Source organism: Brugia malayi (assembly GCF_000002995.4).
Source record: "Brugia malayi strain FR3 genome assembly, contig: Bm_v4_ChrX_scaffold_001, whole genome shotgun sequence".
NCBI lineage: Eukaryota > Metazoa > Nematoda > Chromadorea > Rhabditida > Onchocercidae > Brugia > Brugia malayi.
The window spans coordinates 2,890,437-2,909,995 of record NW_025062479.1 but is presented as its reverse complement, the minus strand read 5'-3'; the positions used below and the strand labels follow the sequence as shown (position 1 = coordinate 2,909,995).

The 19,559-nt window shown below is 28.7% G+C and overlaps 3 protein-coding genes across 3 annotated transcripts; 2 read left to right on the top strand and 1 right to left on the bottom strand.

Annotated features, from left to right (window-relative positions):
- Positions 1–3,015: 3,015 nt before the first annotated feature.
- On the top strand, positions 3,016–6,632 carry Bma-tyra-3 (Uncharacterized protein; the record flags this gene model as incomplete). Its single annotated transcript, XM_043073387.1, has 7 exons — positions 3,016–3,194; positions 3,810–4,029; positions 4,223–4,356; positions 5,013–5,187; positions 5,673–5,892; positions 6,218–6,339; positions 6,498–6,632. 7 exons carry the CDS (start codon positions 3,016–3,018, stop codon positions 6,630–6,632), a joined length of 1,185 nt encoding a protein of 394 aa, XP_042929321.1.
- Positions 6,633–7,721: 1,089 nt separating this feature from the next.
- On the bottom strand, positions 7,722–11,129 carry Bm10907 (Uncharacterized protein; the record flags this gene model as incomplete). Its single annotated transcript, XM_001892683.1, has 9 exons — positions 7,722–7,836; positions 8,058–8,263; positions 8,467–8,598; positions 8,932–9,022; positions 9,505–9,689; positions 9,896–9,962; positions 10,146–10,257; positions 10,655–10,733; positions 10,932–11,129. 9 exons carry the CDS (start codon positions 11,127–11,129, stop codon positions 7,722–7,724), a joined length of 1,185 nt encoding a protein of 394 aa, XP_001892718.1.
- A 5,273-nt stretch (positions 11,130–16,402) lies between these two features.
- On the top strand, positions 16,403–19,350 carry Bma-set-4 (SET domain containing protein; the record flags this gene model as incomplete). Its single annotated transcript, XM_001892684.2, has 8 exons — positions 16,403–16,554; positions 16,843–17,011; positions 17,086–17,198; positions 17,284–17,400; positions 17,466–17,568; positions 17,669–17,769; positions 18,032–18,255; positions 18,392–19,350. The coding sequence occupies 8 exons, from the start codon at positions 16,403–16,405 to the stop codon at positions 19,348–19,350; spliced, it is 1,938 nt and encodes a 645-aa protein (XP_001892719.2).
- Positions 19,351–19,559: the final 209 nt, after the last annotated feature.

The window sequence follows — 19,559 nt, the reverse complement described above, 5'->3', positions numbered from 1 at the left end:
AAAATTACAATCAAAATTTTTCATATTTCAATCGTTACAAAAAAAAAAAAATTAGAATTTACATTCAATTTTTAACATGAAGAATAACGCTTTTTTTGCTAAGTTTGTTTATACCTTTGCTTTTGTGTTGAAAAGTTGATTAAAAGGCGGAATTTATTTTGAAAAAGGAAAGCATTCAAAATTAAATATTTTCGATGAGTCTCAATAATTGCTGCAAAAAATGCTACTTTAGGATATTACAATCAAGTAGATCAGATATATTAGTGTGTTACTTACTTAACATTCTTCTTTTCTTCCTAATGAAATGTCAAGTGTAAATTTATCATTAAACTAAACATATATTTTATTGTTGTTTGTATCTTTTCCACCTCATTTTTTTTTTTCAAACATCTTCATGAAGTACACTTACCTATATCAGTTATATATAACGGGCTAGAATAGACTAGGAATTTCAGAGAAATAATTAAAAGTTAATGAAGAGAAATCCCTATCCTACTACTTCTTTATTCATATCCTAACTCAATATTTAAAGAAACTTGATTTTGATAATTTTGATTTGTTTTCAATAATTCTCATTTTTCCTCTAGCTTCATTTTTAAAATTAGTAATATAAAATTTTACTATCAGTCATATAACAACCCGATTGTTGGAATTCTATATTTAATCCATAAAGTGAATTGAAATTGTAATATGCTAATTATTATATGGATAGCTTTCGATAGAAAATTTCTTCGTTTTTTTTTTCCTCATTTTTTTAAGTTTCAATGTTGGAAACAAGTGAAATCAGTTCTATAAATTAATTGAAATACTACAAAGTGATATTTTGTTAGAAATTTGAAGAAATTTTGTCAGAAATATTTTGTTAGGATTTTTTTTTTTTTCCCAAAATTACACAGTGAACCGCATATTATTAAACACTGTTTAGTTTAATTCTTTTTTTTTTCTTTGATTAAATTCTTGTCGAACAATGGTACCTGATAAGCTTGTTGCATTAAATTTTTTTTTTTCATAAATATCAAACTTTCAGTCAATTATTTATCATATCTTTTATAGTGTATTGTAGATGTAAGTGTCAGAATTTTTTTGTTAACTGAAGGTGCAATATTATAAATGATAAAAGCAATAGAAAGTATTGTAAATTAATTTTCAATAGAAATATTATAAATTATCATTATAACAGAAGGACATTTTTTTTGTAATTTTTTTAAACATTAAACAATAGCTGAAGTGATTTGCTCAAAGTTGATCACATTGACATCTGGTAGTTCTGCCTGAAAGATGATGAATAAATATAAGCTAGTCTCATTTCTACTCTCTTTCCAAATGAATAGATAATTTTTTCACTTTTTTTTTTTATTTTTAAGCAGATAGATAAATGGATTCATCTTGTTCCTACTGTTAAATCATTTATTTTCAAAATATAATATTTATAATATTTTTGAATTTTTGAAAAAGCTTTTCGAAAGTCACAAAATTTTTATTAATTTCAGTACATAAAATTAAACGAAAAAAAAAAAAAAAAACTGATGAATGATGAATTTAAATAAATGAAAAGCTCATGAGTGTTCTAATGTATTTACATCGTAGTGAATCGGTGTTCTTCTCGAAAAACCATCACATTTTTCTTTTGCAAAATTTTTCCATTGCTTAAATTAAAAGGATGTTATTTGAATTTAAAGGATAATAGCAAACCTGTCACAAACGATGTCAACATTGTATTTCAATATAAATTTTACCAAATTCAACAAATATTATCGTTTTTAAACAGTGTAACATTTATGCAAGCAGTAACAGCAGAAGTATCTTCGAAACAATAATGTCAACTTCTGTCATGACGAATTGTACAATAATAGAAAGATTATCATCATATTTAACCGTTCATCAAATTATCATCGCCATTGTTCTGGTATGGCTGTTGGCTACTTAATGGTTAATTCTTTTAAGGAATTGCAGGATGAAAGAATTCTTCTAACCACTGTTGTCATTTTATTGAGTAAATTCTAGAGAAAAGATAGAATATAGGTTAATCGTATCTTATGTCTTTTATATTTTCCGTGAAAAGATATATTCCATAGATTAAAAGATCGATACGTTGTTGTTAAAGTATATTAGCTTTGTAGGAAAGTTATTATTTTTTACATTTATTTCACATTTAATCAAATCATTTAATCTTTAAATTGATTACTTTCTTTTCAGATTATATTAATATTTTTTGTGATAGTTGGAAATACACTTGTCATACTATCCGTGATCATTTATAAGCGTATGAGAACATTTACAAATAAGTTATTAACATCACTTGCCACTGCTGGTAAGTTAATTTAAGCAAATGTATCATTTGCAAAATTGATTTTAGTATCAATGGGCAATAATTTATAAATTAACTTAAATATCTTATATTATTTAGAAAATTTTGTTTTTTTTTTTTTTGCAAATCTTAGCTATTGCTAAAATTTATTATTAATACATACCATGAAAACCGTATTACTCTAATTATAGCAATTATTAGTCCATATCTCAGAAGCACCTCAGTATAATTTCATGTTTATCCTAAATTTAACACTCGACGGTTGGTTTAATCTATTCCGGTTAAGTTCAATTAACCAATACACAATAATGGTTTATGTTCGTTTTGGACGATTTGAAATTTCTGAAATATGCTCGTTTTCTCCATTTTTTACATTTATATTGTAATAACGTCATCATATCCATAGAAACATTTCCTGGTCTGAAGTGATTGCAAACATTTTGAAAAAAAAAAAAAAAAACCAGATAAATACTCAATTACATTAAAAATGTTTACGAAATGATCGAATCTAAATGTTAAATTCAAAGTAATTTAAGCATAAATGTACAAAACTTTTAAATTTGAAGTTATATAAAACTACATTTGTAAATACTTTAAATGATATTCATTACAAAAATATTTCACCTTATTTTGGAATTAATGAAATTGAAGAAATAGTTGAAAAAAAAAAAAAAAAAATTCCAGATCTCTTAGTTGGTTTATTTGTAATGCCATTATCGCTATTGGATTTACTATTAAATCATGCTTGGCCATTCGATATGTTATTATGTAAAGTCTGGTCAACAAGTGATGTCCTTTTCTGTACAGCTTCCATTCTCAATCTTTGTGTTATATCAATTGATCGCTATTTGGCTATCTCTAAGCCATTAAAATATTCCAGAACGAGGTATTCAGCTTTTAATACTTTAATTAACAAAGATATCATTTAAAAAAAAAAAGAAAAAATTTTTTTTTTCGATTCATGAAATTACTCATAAAATTGAACTGTCATTTCTAAACTAATTGCTAAGGGAGTAATCGTTGACTACATCAATGCAAAACTAGCAATATTGGATTCGATGCTGATAAAGCGATTTGATTGTAAACATCTCAGAGATAGTGTGTTGACGATGTCAACCATGCATTATTTATGCAAGCGCTAAAGACAGATAACAGCTGCAATGCCTAGATCTAAGTGCAAATTTGCATAAAGTTCAATCAACATCTGAAATTATAATCAATTGTTGACATTGGTTTAACATAACATTTTTTAAGTGAGGAAGAATAACCTTTGACTAGACAAAATTGCACAAGCTGAATCACAAGAAATAGAAGATAACAAAAACAGCAACAACAACGAAATTACTTGAGATGAATTTTGGAAAATTCTGAACCTTAAAAATTTTAACATTTTCAATTTACTTTTTTTCCTCCTTATTAAGTGAAGTGATCTTATCAAAATTATCAGCATCATATTACAAATATTAATGGAAATTTCGCATACTATACTAGCCATTTATAGAAATCGTAAAACAGCCGCTTTATTACTGGGCTCAGTTTGGTTGATCTCATTCATAGTCTGTACCCCACCATGGATATTTCATTTCGATGATTATCCCATAACCACTCGTGCGAATATTTCTGCACCCACTTCATGTTTGAATATGATTGTTTGCGGTTATCCCAGTGGGATCATGTACCGAATATACAGTTCAATGGCGAGCTTCTTCATTCCACTTTTGGTATAAACATGCCTAATTTAAGTTTGTCTATTCTTAGATAGTAGCCAAACTTCTGAATTGAAATCCAATTAATTTCAAAAACTTATATTTTTCTTCACTTTTTTTCCTTTTATTAAATAAGCTAGAAATGATAAATTTTTGTCAACAAATAATATTATTAAGCTGAAAAAGTTTCGTGAAACTTATTTTTTAGCTAATGTGCTCGGTGTACTACAAAATATTTCGGATTATATCGACACGGGAAAAAGTTTTGTGGAAGAGCATCAATTTGAAATCATATGATAGATCCAAGAAAAGCCACACTTCTAGTAGTCTAAGCAAAGACAGGTTAAATTAAATTGATTTATGGATTGAAATTTATTTTCATCTTCCTAATCTCCAATTCTAATGATTATCAATCATAAGTTCAGTAATTACAATATTATCACAAAGTTAACACATTATGAGTATGCTGTACTTAAGAATCACTTCTTATGAAACACTTCCAATATATTTGCACTACAGTGAAAGAAGATTTGAAGTACTAGTCGAGAATACAAGATGCTACTTGAAATTACGATAAATATTCAAAAGTTGGGATCTGTGACAATAACATTTAGTTAGCCTTCTGTTGCTAAACAAGAAATAATTTCCAAATGAATGCAAAAAACAAAAACAGCTACAATGAAAAAAGCTTGCTAATATTTAAGTTTCAAAAATTTATACGAGTATTATCTTTGATAGAAAAGTTTAAAATAAAATTGAAATAATTTTATAATGTTACTGAGCATTATAAGATTATTTCCTTATTTCAAATTCTTATAAAGTATAAACTTTCAGGTCATCATAAATAACAATGATTATTTTTAAAGAGTTAGAGGACAAAAAGAAAAAAAAAATGCTTTGCTTAAGATTACACATATTATTGCTATGACATTTGACCTCAACAGATTTCATAAAATTTGAATTTTTATATTAAGCAATTATTAGGAATAATTTTGTAGGAATAGCAATGAACGTTACTATTCACAGCCTAACGGTATGGTTTATTCGGAAGAAGAATCAATGTCCGAAAAACAAACAACACACGATTTAATGTACAGCGTTATCAGTGTTGGCATGTCTGCGCTTAAATCGAATTCACTCAATTCTGAGATGAAATCAAATGATAGAACAAAGGTCCTTCAATTCGGACATCTTTGCTTATTAACATTAAGTATATATTTAAGGATTAGTAATATAAACATGTTTTGCTAATTTATTTACATTAAATTTTAAAGATATATCATTAATGGATAAAGTTAATTTTTCCTATGCTTAAGAGAGATAATACTCAAAAATGGATAGCAATATATCATCAAGATTTGTTGATACTTTTGTTGATACTTGCAATGAATCTTACCAATTAAGATTGATTGCTACAATTGGTTAATTAGTAAAATAAATGAAATAATTTTAGTCTTCAACAATAACTAAGTGACTTAGATTACGATTCAAAACACATTTCTCCTTACAAAGTAACGTTAATGAGATATATTAATTTGAAATTTAATTAGCAATAAGAAATGAGAAATGATCGTTGCAAATTTATCTAGAAATAACTGATGTGAAAATAAGTTAAATTTATCACACATATTAGAAGAATATTAATTGTTAAATTTTAGCTACCAGTAAATCATATGGATACTGATGATGGTTCTGTGCTAACGTTAGCCAGAATAGCACAACATTGTTACCTCAAGTTACAACCCCGTTATTTATTAGCCAAAGCTCATGATCGTTATCAAACTTGTGGCCCTGGAAAATTTACCCACAATTCCAGAGAGAAAATTGTTTACATGAAAGAACGAAAAGCTCTGAAAACGATTGCCATCCTTTTTTTCTGTATTTTCCACATTTATATTTGAATGATATCTGTAAATAACTTGAAAAAAAAAAAAAAAAAAAAAAAAAAAAAGAAAGAAAGAAATGAAAAGTAACAAATGTAAAATGGAAAAATCTAGATAAATATAAATCTATAACTTGATTTACTATAACATCAACTAAAAAGCTATCCAGTATTTTATCAAGTTCTCAAAAAAAAAAAAAAAAAATTTTTTTTTTTTCATTTATCAGGAATATTTTTTGCTTTCTTTCATTCCGAAAATCGCTAAACTTCAGTAAACTTGTATCTGAACTGACATATTCTATTAAATTCAATAACTTTCAGCATTTTCAATATGTTGGCTTCCCTTCTTTGTAATTTACCTGATCGAAGTGCTAGTGAGCAGCCCTAATGACATTATTTATGCCACACAAGAAGTTTTCCTATGGCTAGGCTATTCAAATTCTGTTAGTTTTCATTGAAAATGAAAAAATTTGAACTTCTTATAAGATAGCAGAAATTAAAAAATATTTTGCATTGATGGATTTTTAATAAAATGTTAATTACCTTGACATAATTTATACTCATTCTAATTTTTAAATGAAAATTTCAAAATGTATTATAGGTATTGAATCCAATAATCTATACGATGTATAATCATGATTTCCGTCGGTGTTTTCGTGATCTCTTAACATTGGGATTCATGAGAAAACGACGATCAATGAGTATTCGTAAACTTCATCAGCAAAGTAACTGTTGAATTCATGAAATTTCAATATAAATCACTTTTGCTCAAATATTCTTTTATCAGTAATATTTCTTTTCTCCATCACTTTTTTTTCTCCTCACTTGTTATTTGATATATGTAATTAGTTGTAAGGTTAAGAATAAAATTAAAATTTGAAAATAATATAATATGAGTTTATTTAATTGTGCCAGTACTGTTGTCAATCGCATGTTAACAATTCATTTTCACTGAAGTGCTAAATGAATTTTTGTTGCGAATTGTATGCTATTTTTTTTTTTTTTGTTTCCTTAATGTTCTTGATTGTTTATCAAATAAATTCATTTTATGAAGTGATTTTACTAAAATTGGTGTCAGAATTCTGAAAGAATTGAAAAACTAAAAAAGATACAAAGTTGTTTAATTCCTTGCAATTTTTACTTTGAAATATTAATTGTTCCATAATCATATAATGATTATTATTATTATTACGGTTTATCAATACGTTTTTTGCATTTCATTCTCAGTTTTTATTTGAATCTTATAAATTCTACCTCCTTCATATGTGTCTTCTGTTTTCTTTATTTAATTATTTTACATACGTTATATATACGTTTTCAGCAGTCTCATATATATATATAAATCCAACACTTTGAGCAGTTCAAACTTTCATGATCTATTTGAAATCAAATCTGTTTGATTTTATTCAGCTCTATGTGCTGCTCTTACAAATACTGTATCATGCAGACCTGATAATAAAAATAGTACTATCCACTGATTCGAAAGAAATTACTTCATCAAAAATTTAGGAAAAAAAAAAGCACAGTAAGTATAGTTTGTTTCGAAATGTTATTTGTTAAATAATAAATGCATCTTTTTATTATAATTAACAAAATATTTCAAAATATTTTCATGTAAACTTATTACAGTTTATGAACTTTTTCTTTCTTTTTTCTTTGAAATATGTTAATTCTGAAAGTTTCCACCGGATTTTATCAATACAATAAGAAAATAATAATAAGAATAGTAATAAACAAGAAGCATTTCACTGATGAATAGTGATGATTTTGTTTAATAATACAGATAATTGTCACTTTTTAGCATAAATATCAATTCATTAATAATTCAAGAAATGCGAATTTTGCTCTTTAGATTTGCCCATACTTGGCGTTGCTCTTCATCTGATAAATGAAGCATAGTTGACACGTTATGTAGTAGCTGCATTCGTTCTTCATCGGAACTGAAATGCTAATCTATCAGTTAATTATCATTTTTACTTTTGTTAAATTAAAAGATTAATTTTTTGTGTAGTGCTTGTAAGTAAAGTAAAACAAATCCCAAGATATGACTCATATCTACTATCTATTTACGAAATCAGATATTAAATGATATTTTAGAAAATTTTAAATCTATGAAAATCTTTATTTAAACTATTGAATTGAATACTGTTAATAATGGTACCTAGTAAGATATTGTAGCAGTAGATGTTTTAAAGAATTGAACGAAGGAAAATCAAGTTTTGTTTGCATTTCTAATGAATCATCACAAGAGATACGATCAACTTCTGCTAGTGATTGCTTCAGTTTACTGATTCGAGCTTCTTGCGCCCGTATTGCATGATCTCGATCAGTTATCATTCCTTCCAATTCAAATACTTTTGTTTGCCACTAAATTGTTATAAAATAATAGATCCTTACACAAAAAATCCTCTTGAAAGGTAAAAATTTCAATGTTGATAAAATTTATGATATAAGTATTATGAAATTAGAAAATTTATTGCTAGTAGGGTAAATTACTTTCTTCTTTTTCACCATTTCCATTAATAAAAAAAAAAAAAACACCGTAAAAAAATGTTAGAAATTCTTCTTACCCGTTGAACAATTTCTGAGATACTTTCACCATTTAAAATCATTTTTTGTAATTCAAGTTCTCTGGTTACATCATCAAGATCCATTGAAAGACGTTCTCGTTCGATCGACCATTCTCGTTTTTCGAATTCAATCTATAATTAATTATATGAATAGATTTATTGTTAAATATTTACAATTCATATTATTGGTATGATTAATTTGTAAAACTGTACACAGATTGCGGATGAACATTTCAATGATTTGAAAAGCTGATGGGAAAATTGAAAAACAGTAAGTCAAAATTCACCTGTTAAATATTATCGCTTTCTTAAAATGAACATTTAACTATAAATTTATTCATATCATATTATGTAAAGCAAAAAATTGTCACCTTGAAGTACTCTAAAAATTACTTGTATATTAATAGTTAAATTAATTTACTGCTGAATCAATGTTATGATCTCATCAATCAATGCATTACGTACCTGTCGTGAAAGTGAAGCATTCCTAACAAGCAAACCATCTCGTTCATTGATAATTTCATTTAATTTTATCTGATTTTGATCCGATTCATCTCTGCAATTCATTAGCATAAGCAAAAAAAGAGTTACATTTGGAGAAAATGGGAAAACAATTTAATATGATCCACTCATCAGTAATGCGGCATGATCAAAAACTGATAAAGTTCTGTTCAAGGCAAGTTAATTAATTCTGATGCAAAGCGATTGGTTGCCCAAGTGCTTCATAAATCGGGAAATATTCGGTGCTTTCTCTTTGATCTTATCATAAATTATTTCATTCTCTAATTACTTCTTTGTTTAGTCAATCTCGTATCAATTTTCTGATTTTAATGTATCTGAATTCGTGGAAAGGAAATCTGATGAATCACATGAGTAGAAGAATACTTGAAACGATTTCGATAAATGGTGAATTAGAAAGTTCAAAATTTACACATTCTTCATTTAATAATAGTGAAATTATTCCAGTTCACTACTTTTATCTTAATCAATTTCAGATTATTAAAATGAAGTTTAATAAGAAAATGAAAATGAACAAACCCAACAGATTCAATCACCGATTGCAATCTTCCACAATTATATTCCAAAGCTCTAATCCTATCATGCAACTTCCCAATTTCCAGATCCTTCTCATTAAGTCCATTTCGAACTAATCGCAATTGTTTATCCTTCTTCTCAATTATTTCACATAATTCGTTTAACCGACTTTTTGCAGATGTATATTTCTAGAAACTCTATTGTTTTAATTTGCCTGATAATAACTCCCTGAATCCAATTAATTTAACAAAACTGTACATTAATAAACACTTAACTTCCAGTACTCATAATTTAACACATAAATTACTTCATTCTTCATTTTATTAATCTGCAGAATTACAGCATATTAATTCACCAAATCTACTAGTAAAATCTTTAAAATCGTAAAAACTACCTTGTATTTATCGCTGAGCCGTAAACTACTACTTTGATCACTTTTAGTCCCTTGTGACTGCCCAATTCTGAATAATAATAATAATTAATAATTATAATAAAGTGACAAGTTAGAAATTTAATTTTCAATTATAACTAGTGACTGAAAATTTTTCTAAGTATTATTTACCGCTATATTTTATTCAAAGCTTTCTTTCATAATTTTTTTAGAGCTTGAATAGGATGAACGTAATAAAACAATTAGAGCATACTTTGCATATTTTGCACTGACTTCTGCTCCACTGCCGACATTAAGTGTTGGATAAAAGGATGATGTTGATGCAGATGTGACTGATATCGGAGAAGATGTTGACAATTGCGCCACTACAATATCATTTTTGTTTATTATATTCTTAATGTAAGGCAAAAAATTTTAAGCAAATAAGTAATGATTCTTTTGACAATGTTTTTGAAGCATAGAATACTCTTGCTTTTACGATTAAAGTACGATTAAACATTAGTCACATAAACATAATCACATTTTCCTTTCCGTCTACCTACCGGAATTTCCGTACCGTAGTCTTTGTCATCCTATACATATGCATAATTTCTATTCGGATTTGGTCAAATGACCAATAAAAGGATTGAAACAACAAAGAAAAAAGTGACAAACTTCAAAGCATTTATGAATAAATGAATGAGCAATTTTTCAAACATTTATAAATTTCTAATTGAAAATAATTTAAACCAGAGTTCTTGTTGAAAGTAGAAAAAAAAATACCACTTGTTGAATCATCGATCAAATCAGAATCATCAATACTAAGGCGTCCACTTGATCGATCATAATTTGATTGCACAATCTGTAAAACGAATGTTTAATACTGAAAGTCTAATATTTGTCTCGAAGTTATAATCTATTTAATTTCAATTAATTTCTCTTTATTCTCTCTCTACTAGTAGATTATAAATTAATTTTAAAAATTGAGTGATTTTCATGAAATCTTATAATTATTAAAAAAAAAAAAAAAAAGAAGTGCATATGAAAACAATGGACTAACCGGTGAATTTTGACTTAAAGACTGATCAGAATCGTCTAAAATTTTTTTATTAGCTTCCAAACATTCGTCTGAATAACAATGAGATAGTTTTACTGGTTTGATATATGATATGTTCTCAACAGTATCATCATATGGTACTGATAAGACCAATCGTTCATCAATTCTTCTCTTATCGTCTTGATTTTCTTGATTATACATTACCTAGAAATTATAAACATTGCAAATAAATTATCTTAAAATCACCACGAGTTCGAATCCATAATCTTTTTATATATTTATCATGAAAAATGATCGAGTCAAATCGAATCTAAAAAGTTTGCTCTTAAATTTTTCTAAAAATTTCTTTGTGAAAAAAAAAAAAAAAGATGTCTAATGAAAAAAATGTAATCTTTATCTGAATGACACATAACTTAATATAACGTGCGATGTGTGGTATTATCATTCCAATCTAATATTATGATACACATATGTTCGGTTTTTTTTTTTTTTTTTTTCAAAAATCATTTTTGCATTTTTTTGAAATGACACATAGTGCCAGGTGATAGTACATTGGCAAAGTAAGTAAGCATTGCTATGTAAATGAAAATTATATGAAATGTCAGTGTATAAATTAATTAGATTAATATAGATGAAATTATATTTGGTTGGAAAAATTAACAAAACCAACCAAAAAAAAAAAAATAAAACAATAGTAAAAAAAGAAGTAAATTCGATTGGGAATTTTAAAATTTATAATATTTACAAACACCATTTATCTCAAGTTATACAACGTTGTAAAAATACGCTAATGGATTGCAATGACATTAAAATAGTAAACACTGGTGAAGTGCTGTAATTCAACAAATATTTCTTGTCATCTCAACACTTTCAACCTGTACTACAGTCTTGTAAAGCACTTAAAAATATGGTCTTATACTAATGAAACATAACCAGATTTTCCACTTCCTACAAAAATAACTTTGTTAGGCATTTGTAAAATTTTATCATAGACAAAGTAAAGAGTAAAAGAGATAAAATGAAAATTACCCATCTTAATAATTTTATCGCTATTTCTTCGTAATTTTTGTTTGAAATCATTGAAAATTTGATAGTAATTATTTGAACAAACATAATAATTGTTTCAAATTTTTTAGAGATAAAAGGAGAGGCGAAAAAAAAAAAAAAAATTTTGTGCATATTAAATTTGCATAATATTAACACTATTTAAATTACCATGATAATTGACATAAATTTGCAAATTCTTCATCTTTTCTTGCATATTCGATTAATTTTATATACTCTTGGGCTTTTATGGATAGTGCAAAATCTAAGCAAGCATAATATGTATAAATATATAGTAAATTATAATGAAGTAATTTGAGCATAAGTAATGAAGGGTATGGAAATATTATGCTTCATTGATTCATTGAATTGAAATGTAATGTGAAATTTTAACAAATGCATATAATAGCTTTAAGAGGTAAAAGTGAAAGAATGTAATAATTAAATTAAATTAGAATGAAATGAAAGAAGAAGTTGATGAGCGACAAACTTTGTAACAATAGATTCAAGTATTTAGCAACCTCAGTGTCATTGCATGAGAAATTGATTAATGGAATTTTTACCGGAAAAGTTGGAAGTGCTTATTACGCCATGCTGTGAATCACTGTTTAAGGATGTTACTTTTCTATAGGTCGGAAAAAGGAATTTGTTGACGTTATTGCAAACAAGTTTAATTTCAATGACAGAAATTTATCGAGAATTTGTTGAGAAAGTCAAACTTTCCTTCTTTTCTTTCTTTCTCATACCACTCATATTATCCAGAACAAAATTATTTATCGAAAATAAAACCAATTCTGATTTCCTACAAAAATTGTATGAGTTAAAATAATTTGAAACGAAAATTGAACTGTGGGAAATTTCACTAGTTTCCCGCAGTGATTTTTACATTTTTTGATAATAATAAATAACATTTTCTTGAATTATAATCGACAGCACTTTTGCACATATTTTTAAAAAGTTTTTAAATAAGAATATTTCAAATAGCTATTTTGTAACTAAAATTTGCTTTTCTCAGCTTTTTTCATTTTGGAATTATTTTTTTAAAAAAATAGTCTTAAATCCAAGTAATTTAATAAAATATTTGTGATGAATCGATAATCATTAAAATAATCATAAAAAGAAAGAACTTAAAATAAAACAGAATGAAAAGATTTTCAGAGGAGAAGAAATGAGTGGGCTGGTTTTGATACAAACACATTTAGTGCCGGTTGACAAATTATTGAAATCAAACGAAGTGTCTAAATTGTTTTGATGATATGGTTGGAGAAAAATGATGGAAATGACGATAATTAGTAAAATAGACTTGTTTCTTCTACTACACAAAAGAATTTTAACAAATGGCATAACAAAAAGCAGTTGTAACAACCATAATGATAAATAACAATGATTAGTAATGAAATTGCAGAATTTTTGGCAGAATTATTCATTGAATTGTGTAAAAGCCTAATTTAATCATGTTGTGCAAAGTTTGACTAGTTGTCGTTTAAGCTATCAATTCAAATTAAACAATATACTTTTCAAAAGTAATCCAAAGGATTTGTTAGATCTACGAAAAATGATATAGAAAAGACTGGAATCAAACTTATTTTAAATCCTAATGCAAAAAAAAAAAAACTGTACAAAGTTGTTGCTTTGAAACAGCAGCAATGCAAGAAATCTAGCATTGATAAAAAATGTATGACTTCCCTTGAACCTCTTTCTCTTCCTCCTCCGTTTCACTTCATCTTGGACTCTTTACTATTCATCCCACTTCAAATAAACATACATTGTAGTGTGTTTATTTTTAGTGGGTTTCAACTCAGGTGATTATTACTATTTCGTCGCACTCATATTGGAAACAACTTTCGAAACTTTCATCAGATGACATCTACATTGAAATGAATAATGTTATGTGTTATTCACTTATGAATTGCATCATGCATTGATATGAAATGCAAGTAGTTATTCGTTTAATTAGTTAAAACAAAATATCAACCGTATTGCTAACAAACGAAAAAATGGATGGACATATGAAAGGCATAAGTACAAAATGAGTTATCGAAATGAAGTTAACATGAATCCTTTATTGATTAACATCATTTTCATATGCAAAAAATTAAAAATATAATTTTCTCTTAATCTACACTAATTACTAAACTTCGCAAAATTTTTTGATGAGATTATCAAATTATTCATAAAAGAGATAATATCTGCATGCATGTAGATCACAATAATTAAACAGGATGTAATGGGATTACTAATTAATTAATTAAGTGATTTGTCTTGCAAATGTAGGTGATATATTGTCCATTATTAATGATTAGTGTATTATGGTCTAAATTATAAATTTTAATGATGAATTGAATGTAATAGTTTGATAATCACCATTATAAGCATTTTTTTTTTTTTTCGGACAACAGATATACAGCAACAATTGATATGTCATCAAACTAGGTTTAGTGGAATGAATTAAATGACATTAATACAAATGGATTTGTAAGCTATGTTAAGTTACGCAGTTTACAGGAACATTTACAATTATATATGCATGACTAGCATGCAGAAATATAAATTGTGTAGAATTAGAAACTGATTATCAATTATTAACTTCCATTTAGCTAAAGTTGTAAATTGTGCAAAATTACTAAACGATTGGATAATGATATATCGGAGAGGAAATGATATGCAGAGGGATAAAGTTCACGGTTATAGTCTGCATTTGTGGCGAATTGTGATGGGCTGTTAGTGATGATTGGGATGGTCGAATGATCTTCTCGTGGTCGTTGTAAATACTAGTCATCAGGTTTGCAAAATCTACGACAATGGCGATAGCAATTACCAGCAAAACATTCTAAGATCTGGTGCAATAACCGGTCCAAATGGTTTCTTCTACGAACGTTGTTGATTAGGAACGCCGCAAACAGCAGCGAAAAGTCGCCGAGACATATCAAATTAAAGAGCAAACAATGGCTAAATTTCATCTCATAATAAAAAATATTTTCATAAACCATGCGTATATTACTAATAAAATGAAATGATAGCAATAATAATTATTGATAATTCAATCGCTGTTGTATTGTTTTTGAAGCATGATAATGATCCTTCCGCAGGTTTTCATCTCACAGTTGAAAATAATTTCAAACATTGCATAATCTTTGATCTCTAGATTAGTTAAAATTACATTTAAAATTATCATTGGTTAAATTAAATTCTACCGAATAATATGTCCTGAAATTTTAATGCCTGCAGACTATTTATGGAAACCCAGTATATTTAACCAGATCTTTTACTTATATGATATGGAATAACAAATGTTAATAATTAAAACATTGTTGATTGAAGAATGAAAATATATCTATTGAAAGAGGGAAGTTGTTAATGTCACTGCATCAGTAATATGCAAAGTATTAAGTAGCATTCAAGCAGGCATGTTAAAGAGTGAATTCATCTTATTGAAATCTTAGGATAACCAGCAGTTGAATTGATTGAAAGTGATTTGAAGAGAAGTGTTATGCCAAGGAATCTTAATGATTACATCCCTTGCAATATATGAACACTGATTTAATCATGAAAGTGATATGCAAAATAAAAGTTTGTCGTCTTTTTTTTTTTCAATTAGTGAGTTGACAAGTAACAGAATAACAGGTAAATGGAACAGATTCAACAGCAGGTATGCAACAAGTTAATGAATAAGTCCATCGGCAAGCATAAATAAACATTAAGAACAATCAATAACCAATTGAATTTAATGATTGCTAAAATGATATTTATCATATTTATCACAAATTATTTACAGTTCTTATCTTGAAAAAAATTTATCTAAAGAAAGGCTTTTTTAAAGACTAAATGTTCATATGACTGATATCTTATTAGTGTATTAGTGTTCGTTGAAGGAATGAGAGGAACGTCACGTCGGCGCATTATTAGGACGAGATATATGTCATTAAATATTTGTGCTTTTGTCTTTTTTTAAGTTATAATTTCATTGATAGTTTCTTTTTTTATTACAGGTTAACATTTGATATAGTGGTTAATAGCAGTAATTAATAACAAATGTATTTAATAAACATAATAATGATTTCATATAGAATTGTTACATTACAGGACGGTATCCTTTCTAGATATAGCAATATAATGCATTCTGTGCATTCATTTATTCAATCTTTCATTACTTTTTTGGATTTTGTTCAAAAATTTGATATGTGAGCTCTTCGTTAAACGATAATCATTAAACTAATTAATGAATAAAAGAAAAATAAAAATTAATCCCACTAATGAGTTTAATTACTCAACAGTGATATACAGCTGCTAAGATGGCGAAACATCTTTCAACGTCGGTTTGAGAGAGCTGCTTAGTATTCAGTTTTTAGAAAAGCTTCGATTTAGTATCTCTTTCACTTTTCCGCTGACTGGTGTGTGTAGTTGTTGTGGTTGGGTGCTTTGTGTACGCCATGAGTTTGAGTCCGGAATTATTCCGGTTGCCGGATCGATCATCGGGACAGCATAGTATGACAATACGAGAACTTTGTGACAATGATGATATGGCAACAAGCATTATCGTCGATCCGATTCTGGGTTTTCGCACACATAAAATGAATCTTCAGTAAGTGTAATTAATCAGTGGATGTTATCAGCATCCGATAATCAGTAGAATGCTAAATCAGATTATCGAGATTGCTTGATCAAAGTTTTAGGTTATTATTATCGACCACAGTGGTACAAATTTCGTGCTAATTATGAGGAAATATAAGCCTACTAAAAAAAAGCACATCGATGTATACTCTCTCCAAACTCTCTTATTCTACCAATTATCTAATCAAAATGCATTATGAACTAATCACTTAATTGAGTAGTTATCGTACATCTTCGTACCTACTGGTATTATTTATAGTTATCGTCCACCGCAACACGAGGAACAAATTAAGCTGAAGTGCATATTGAGGAAATATAAGGAGGATCAGGATTTGTGCGCAGCGATTCAAGAAATTTTCCATGTGAGTGCAATAACGAGATTTCTGAAACGACGGACGCTAAAGCAGCAGCTTGCTTTCCGAGATCACGTAAGTTTTGGTTGCTACATTTCACTTGCCATTATGCAGGGTACTATCCCCCATTCCATTTTATGTCTTTTCAGCTCTTGAGGTTTATGCGAATGTTTTCCAACGACTCAGGCTTTACAGTCCAAGCGTGTTATCGTTACAAAACGGAAAATCGCCTTGGTGGAATGCTAGTTGCTACGAAATCATGGTACATTTAGTTTTTTTTTCTTGAGATTTTTTTAATTCCTTCATGTTTTCACGATAAAGCTAATTATTAACTTTCGGCATTTCAGGCAAAAAGGTGATGTCATTGGCAGTTTAGTGGGTGTTATTGGTGATCTCAGTCACAACGAAGAATCTCAATTGCTGAGAAAAGATATCAATGATTTTTCTGTCATGTATAGTACAAGGTATGGAATACATCACATTGCCAATCACGTTAGGCTCATAACTTCATTCTGCATAATAATTCCAGAAAGCAACGAGCTCAGCTGTGGCTTGGTCCTGCTGCTTATATTAATCACGACTGCTATCCCAACTGTAAATTTGTCCCAAATAGCTATGCCGCTGTTGTACAGGTATCATCCAGTTATTCAATCGATGGAATTATGTCAGAAGTAACCCATTTTAACTCCAATATTACAAGTAACAAAAATTATGGGCTGTATTGAATTTCAGGTATTACGTGACATTGCAATAGGGGACGAAATTACAGCATATTATGGTGACAATTTTTTTGGCGATAACAATTGTCGTTGTGAATGTTTGACTTGTGAACGGTATGTTTACCATTTTTCCGCGATTTGCGTTTACGCCTTAGTACCGTTCTATGTTTTTCTTTCTCCCACCATTTTAGGTCTCACTCCGTCTATACATGGTGGCCCGTGAGTGTTTGTATACCGTATGCAATCCTGATACGATTTTTGTCATCTTCGTTTCTTACTGTGTAGACCTATTTATGTCCGGAGAACAATCGCTTAATCAAGGTTTGTGATTTTTTCGGGGAGTTTTAGACTTGTGGGTAATTAACTTCATTTGCAGATCTTGCAAAGGTTTTTTCACAAGTTTGGTGGTAACAGCTGCCGCTTCGTTGGAAAAAAATTGTGCTGAATCAAAAGAGTCCGGTAACAGTTATAAATTTCGTGTAACCGATTCGAGGCTTTGTCGTTTTATGTCACAATCAAATCAACTGAACACGACGATGACGCTTCGCCGACATACCGTTGCTGCTTTACGGCATATACCTCATCGTTTCTCAACTGGAAGTATGTAGTTCTTTTTTTTTTTTTTTTCATTTAGTGCTAATACCATAAGTAATTTCTTTAATGAAAAATCTGAAAGCAGATGATTTACAAATTTGTTTGGAAAATGATTTCGAATTTTTCCTTTTTTTTTTTTAAGGAATTGAAGCGGAAACTTCTATAAATTGTTCGAAAAAAAGGACTAGAAAAGTAAATAATGGCCGCGATGTTCCCAGAAATCAGCAAAGAGTTAGACGTTCTATAAGAACATCATCATCTACATCTTTATCTTCATCGTCATACTCGACTGTATCCAATGTGCAAGCTTGGATGAACACTACACCGTATATGGTTGTGAATAGTACGAAGGCAGATAGTTCTGAGGCTGCAAAGCATTCCCAGGAAAGCGATTTGAATACCTCGAACAATTTGATTCCAACTGGTAAATCTCGCGGATGCCAGACTGTAAGACAAAGAAAATCAGCAAAGAATAATGGGTCCACACATCGTAATCGTTCTAGTAAGTTGAATAACCGAACGTCGAACCAGCTGAGCTGTGAAAAACCGCGAACATCGCAAAACGGTTTGCAAATTCTTGCCGCTGTTGCGACGACTATGAGCTTTATTGATGGATCTCATTTGATGCCTTTATCACAAGATTCCATTAATTGCATTGGTGATATTGAGGATATCAGAAATGAGCAGTGCTCTGATGACGATATGGAAATTCGAACAGCTTCTAATTACTACAATAGCCGCAATTTTTCTTTGGATCGCAGTGTTGCAGAAGTTATTGCGAGACGCTCATCTTCTGGATCCAATAATTTGGAAGAGGTCATTAATTGTTCCAAATCATGTCTGTCGGAAAGTCATGATGTTCTTTCAACTGTTTTTGATGGAAATAGTTGCTATGATGATGATGGTGGTTATGATGGCGTTTCTGAAACAGGTTTGGATAATGACATGAGTTACAACAAAGCGGAAAAACCTGCAGATCAAGTTCAATATAATGATGTTTCTAAAGCAAGTTTAAATGATATGCACAGGAAACGCAGAACCAAAGTCCATCCTTATTATAAAATCGCGTTTCACAGTTTGCTGACACCTACTTCTGGATAAGCTTATTCCATCTCTCAGAAGGCTTGCAGCTATGAATATTCCCATGGAAATTTATCTTCATCAGCCGTTATTAGGACTTTTACTGAAGATGCTGTGTTGGAACACATCTTTACACTATTTTTCTAGCTTTTTATTAGTCCCAGCTTCTCTTGCGCATTGTTTTTCTTCGTCGTATTCATTGTTATCCATGTCAGATTTATGATGTTTCT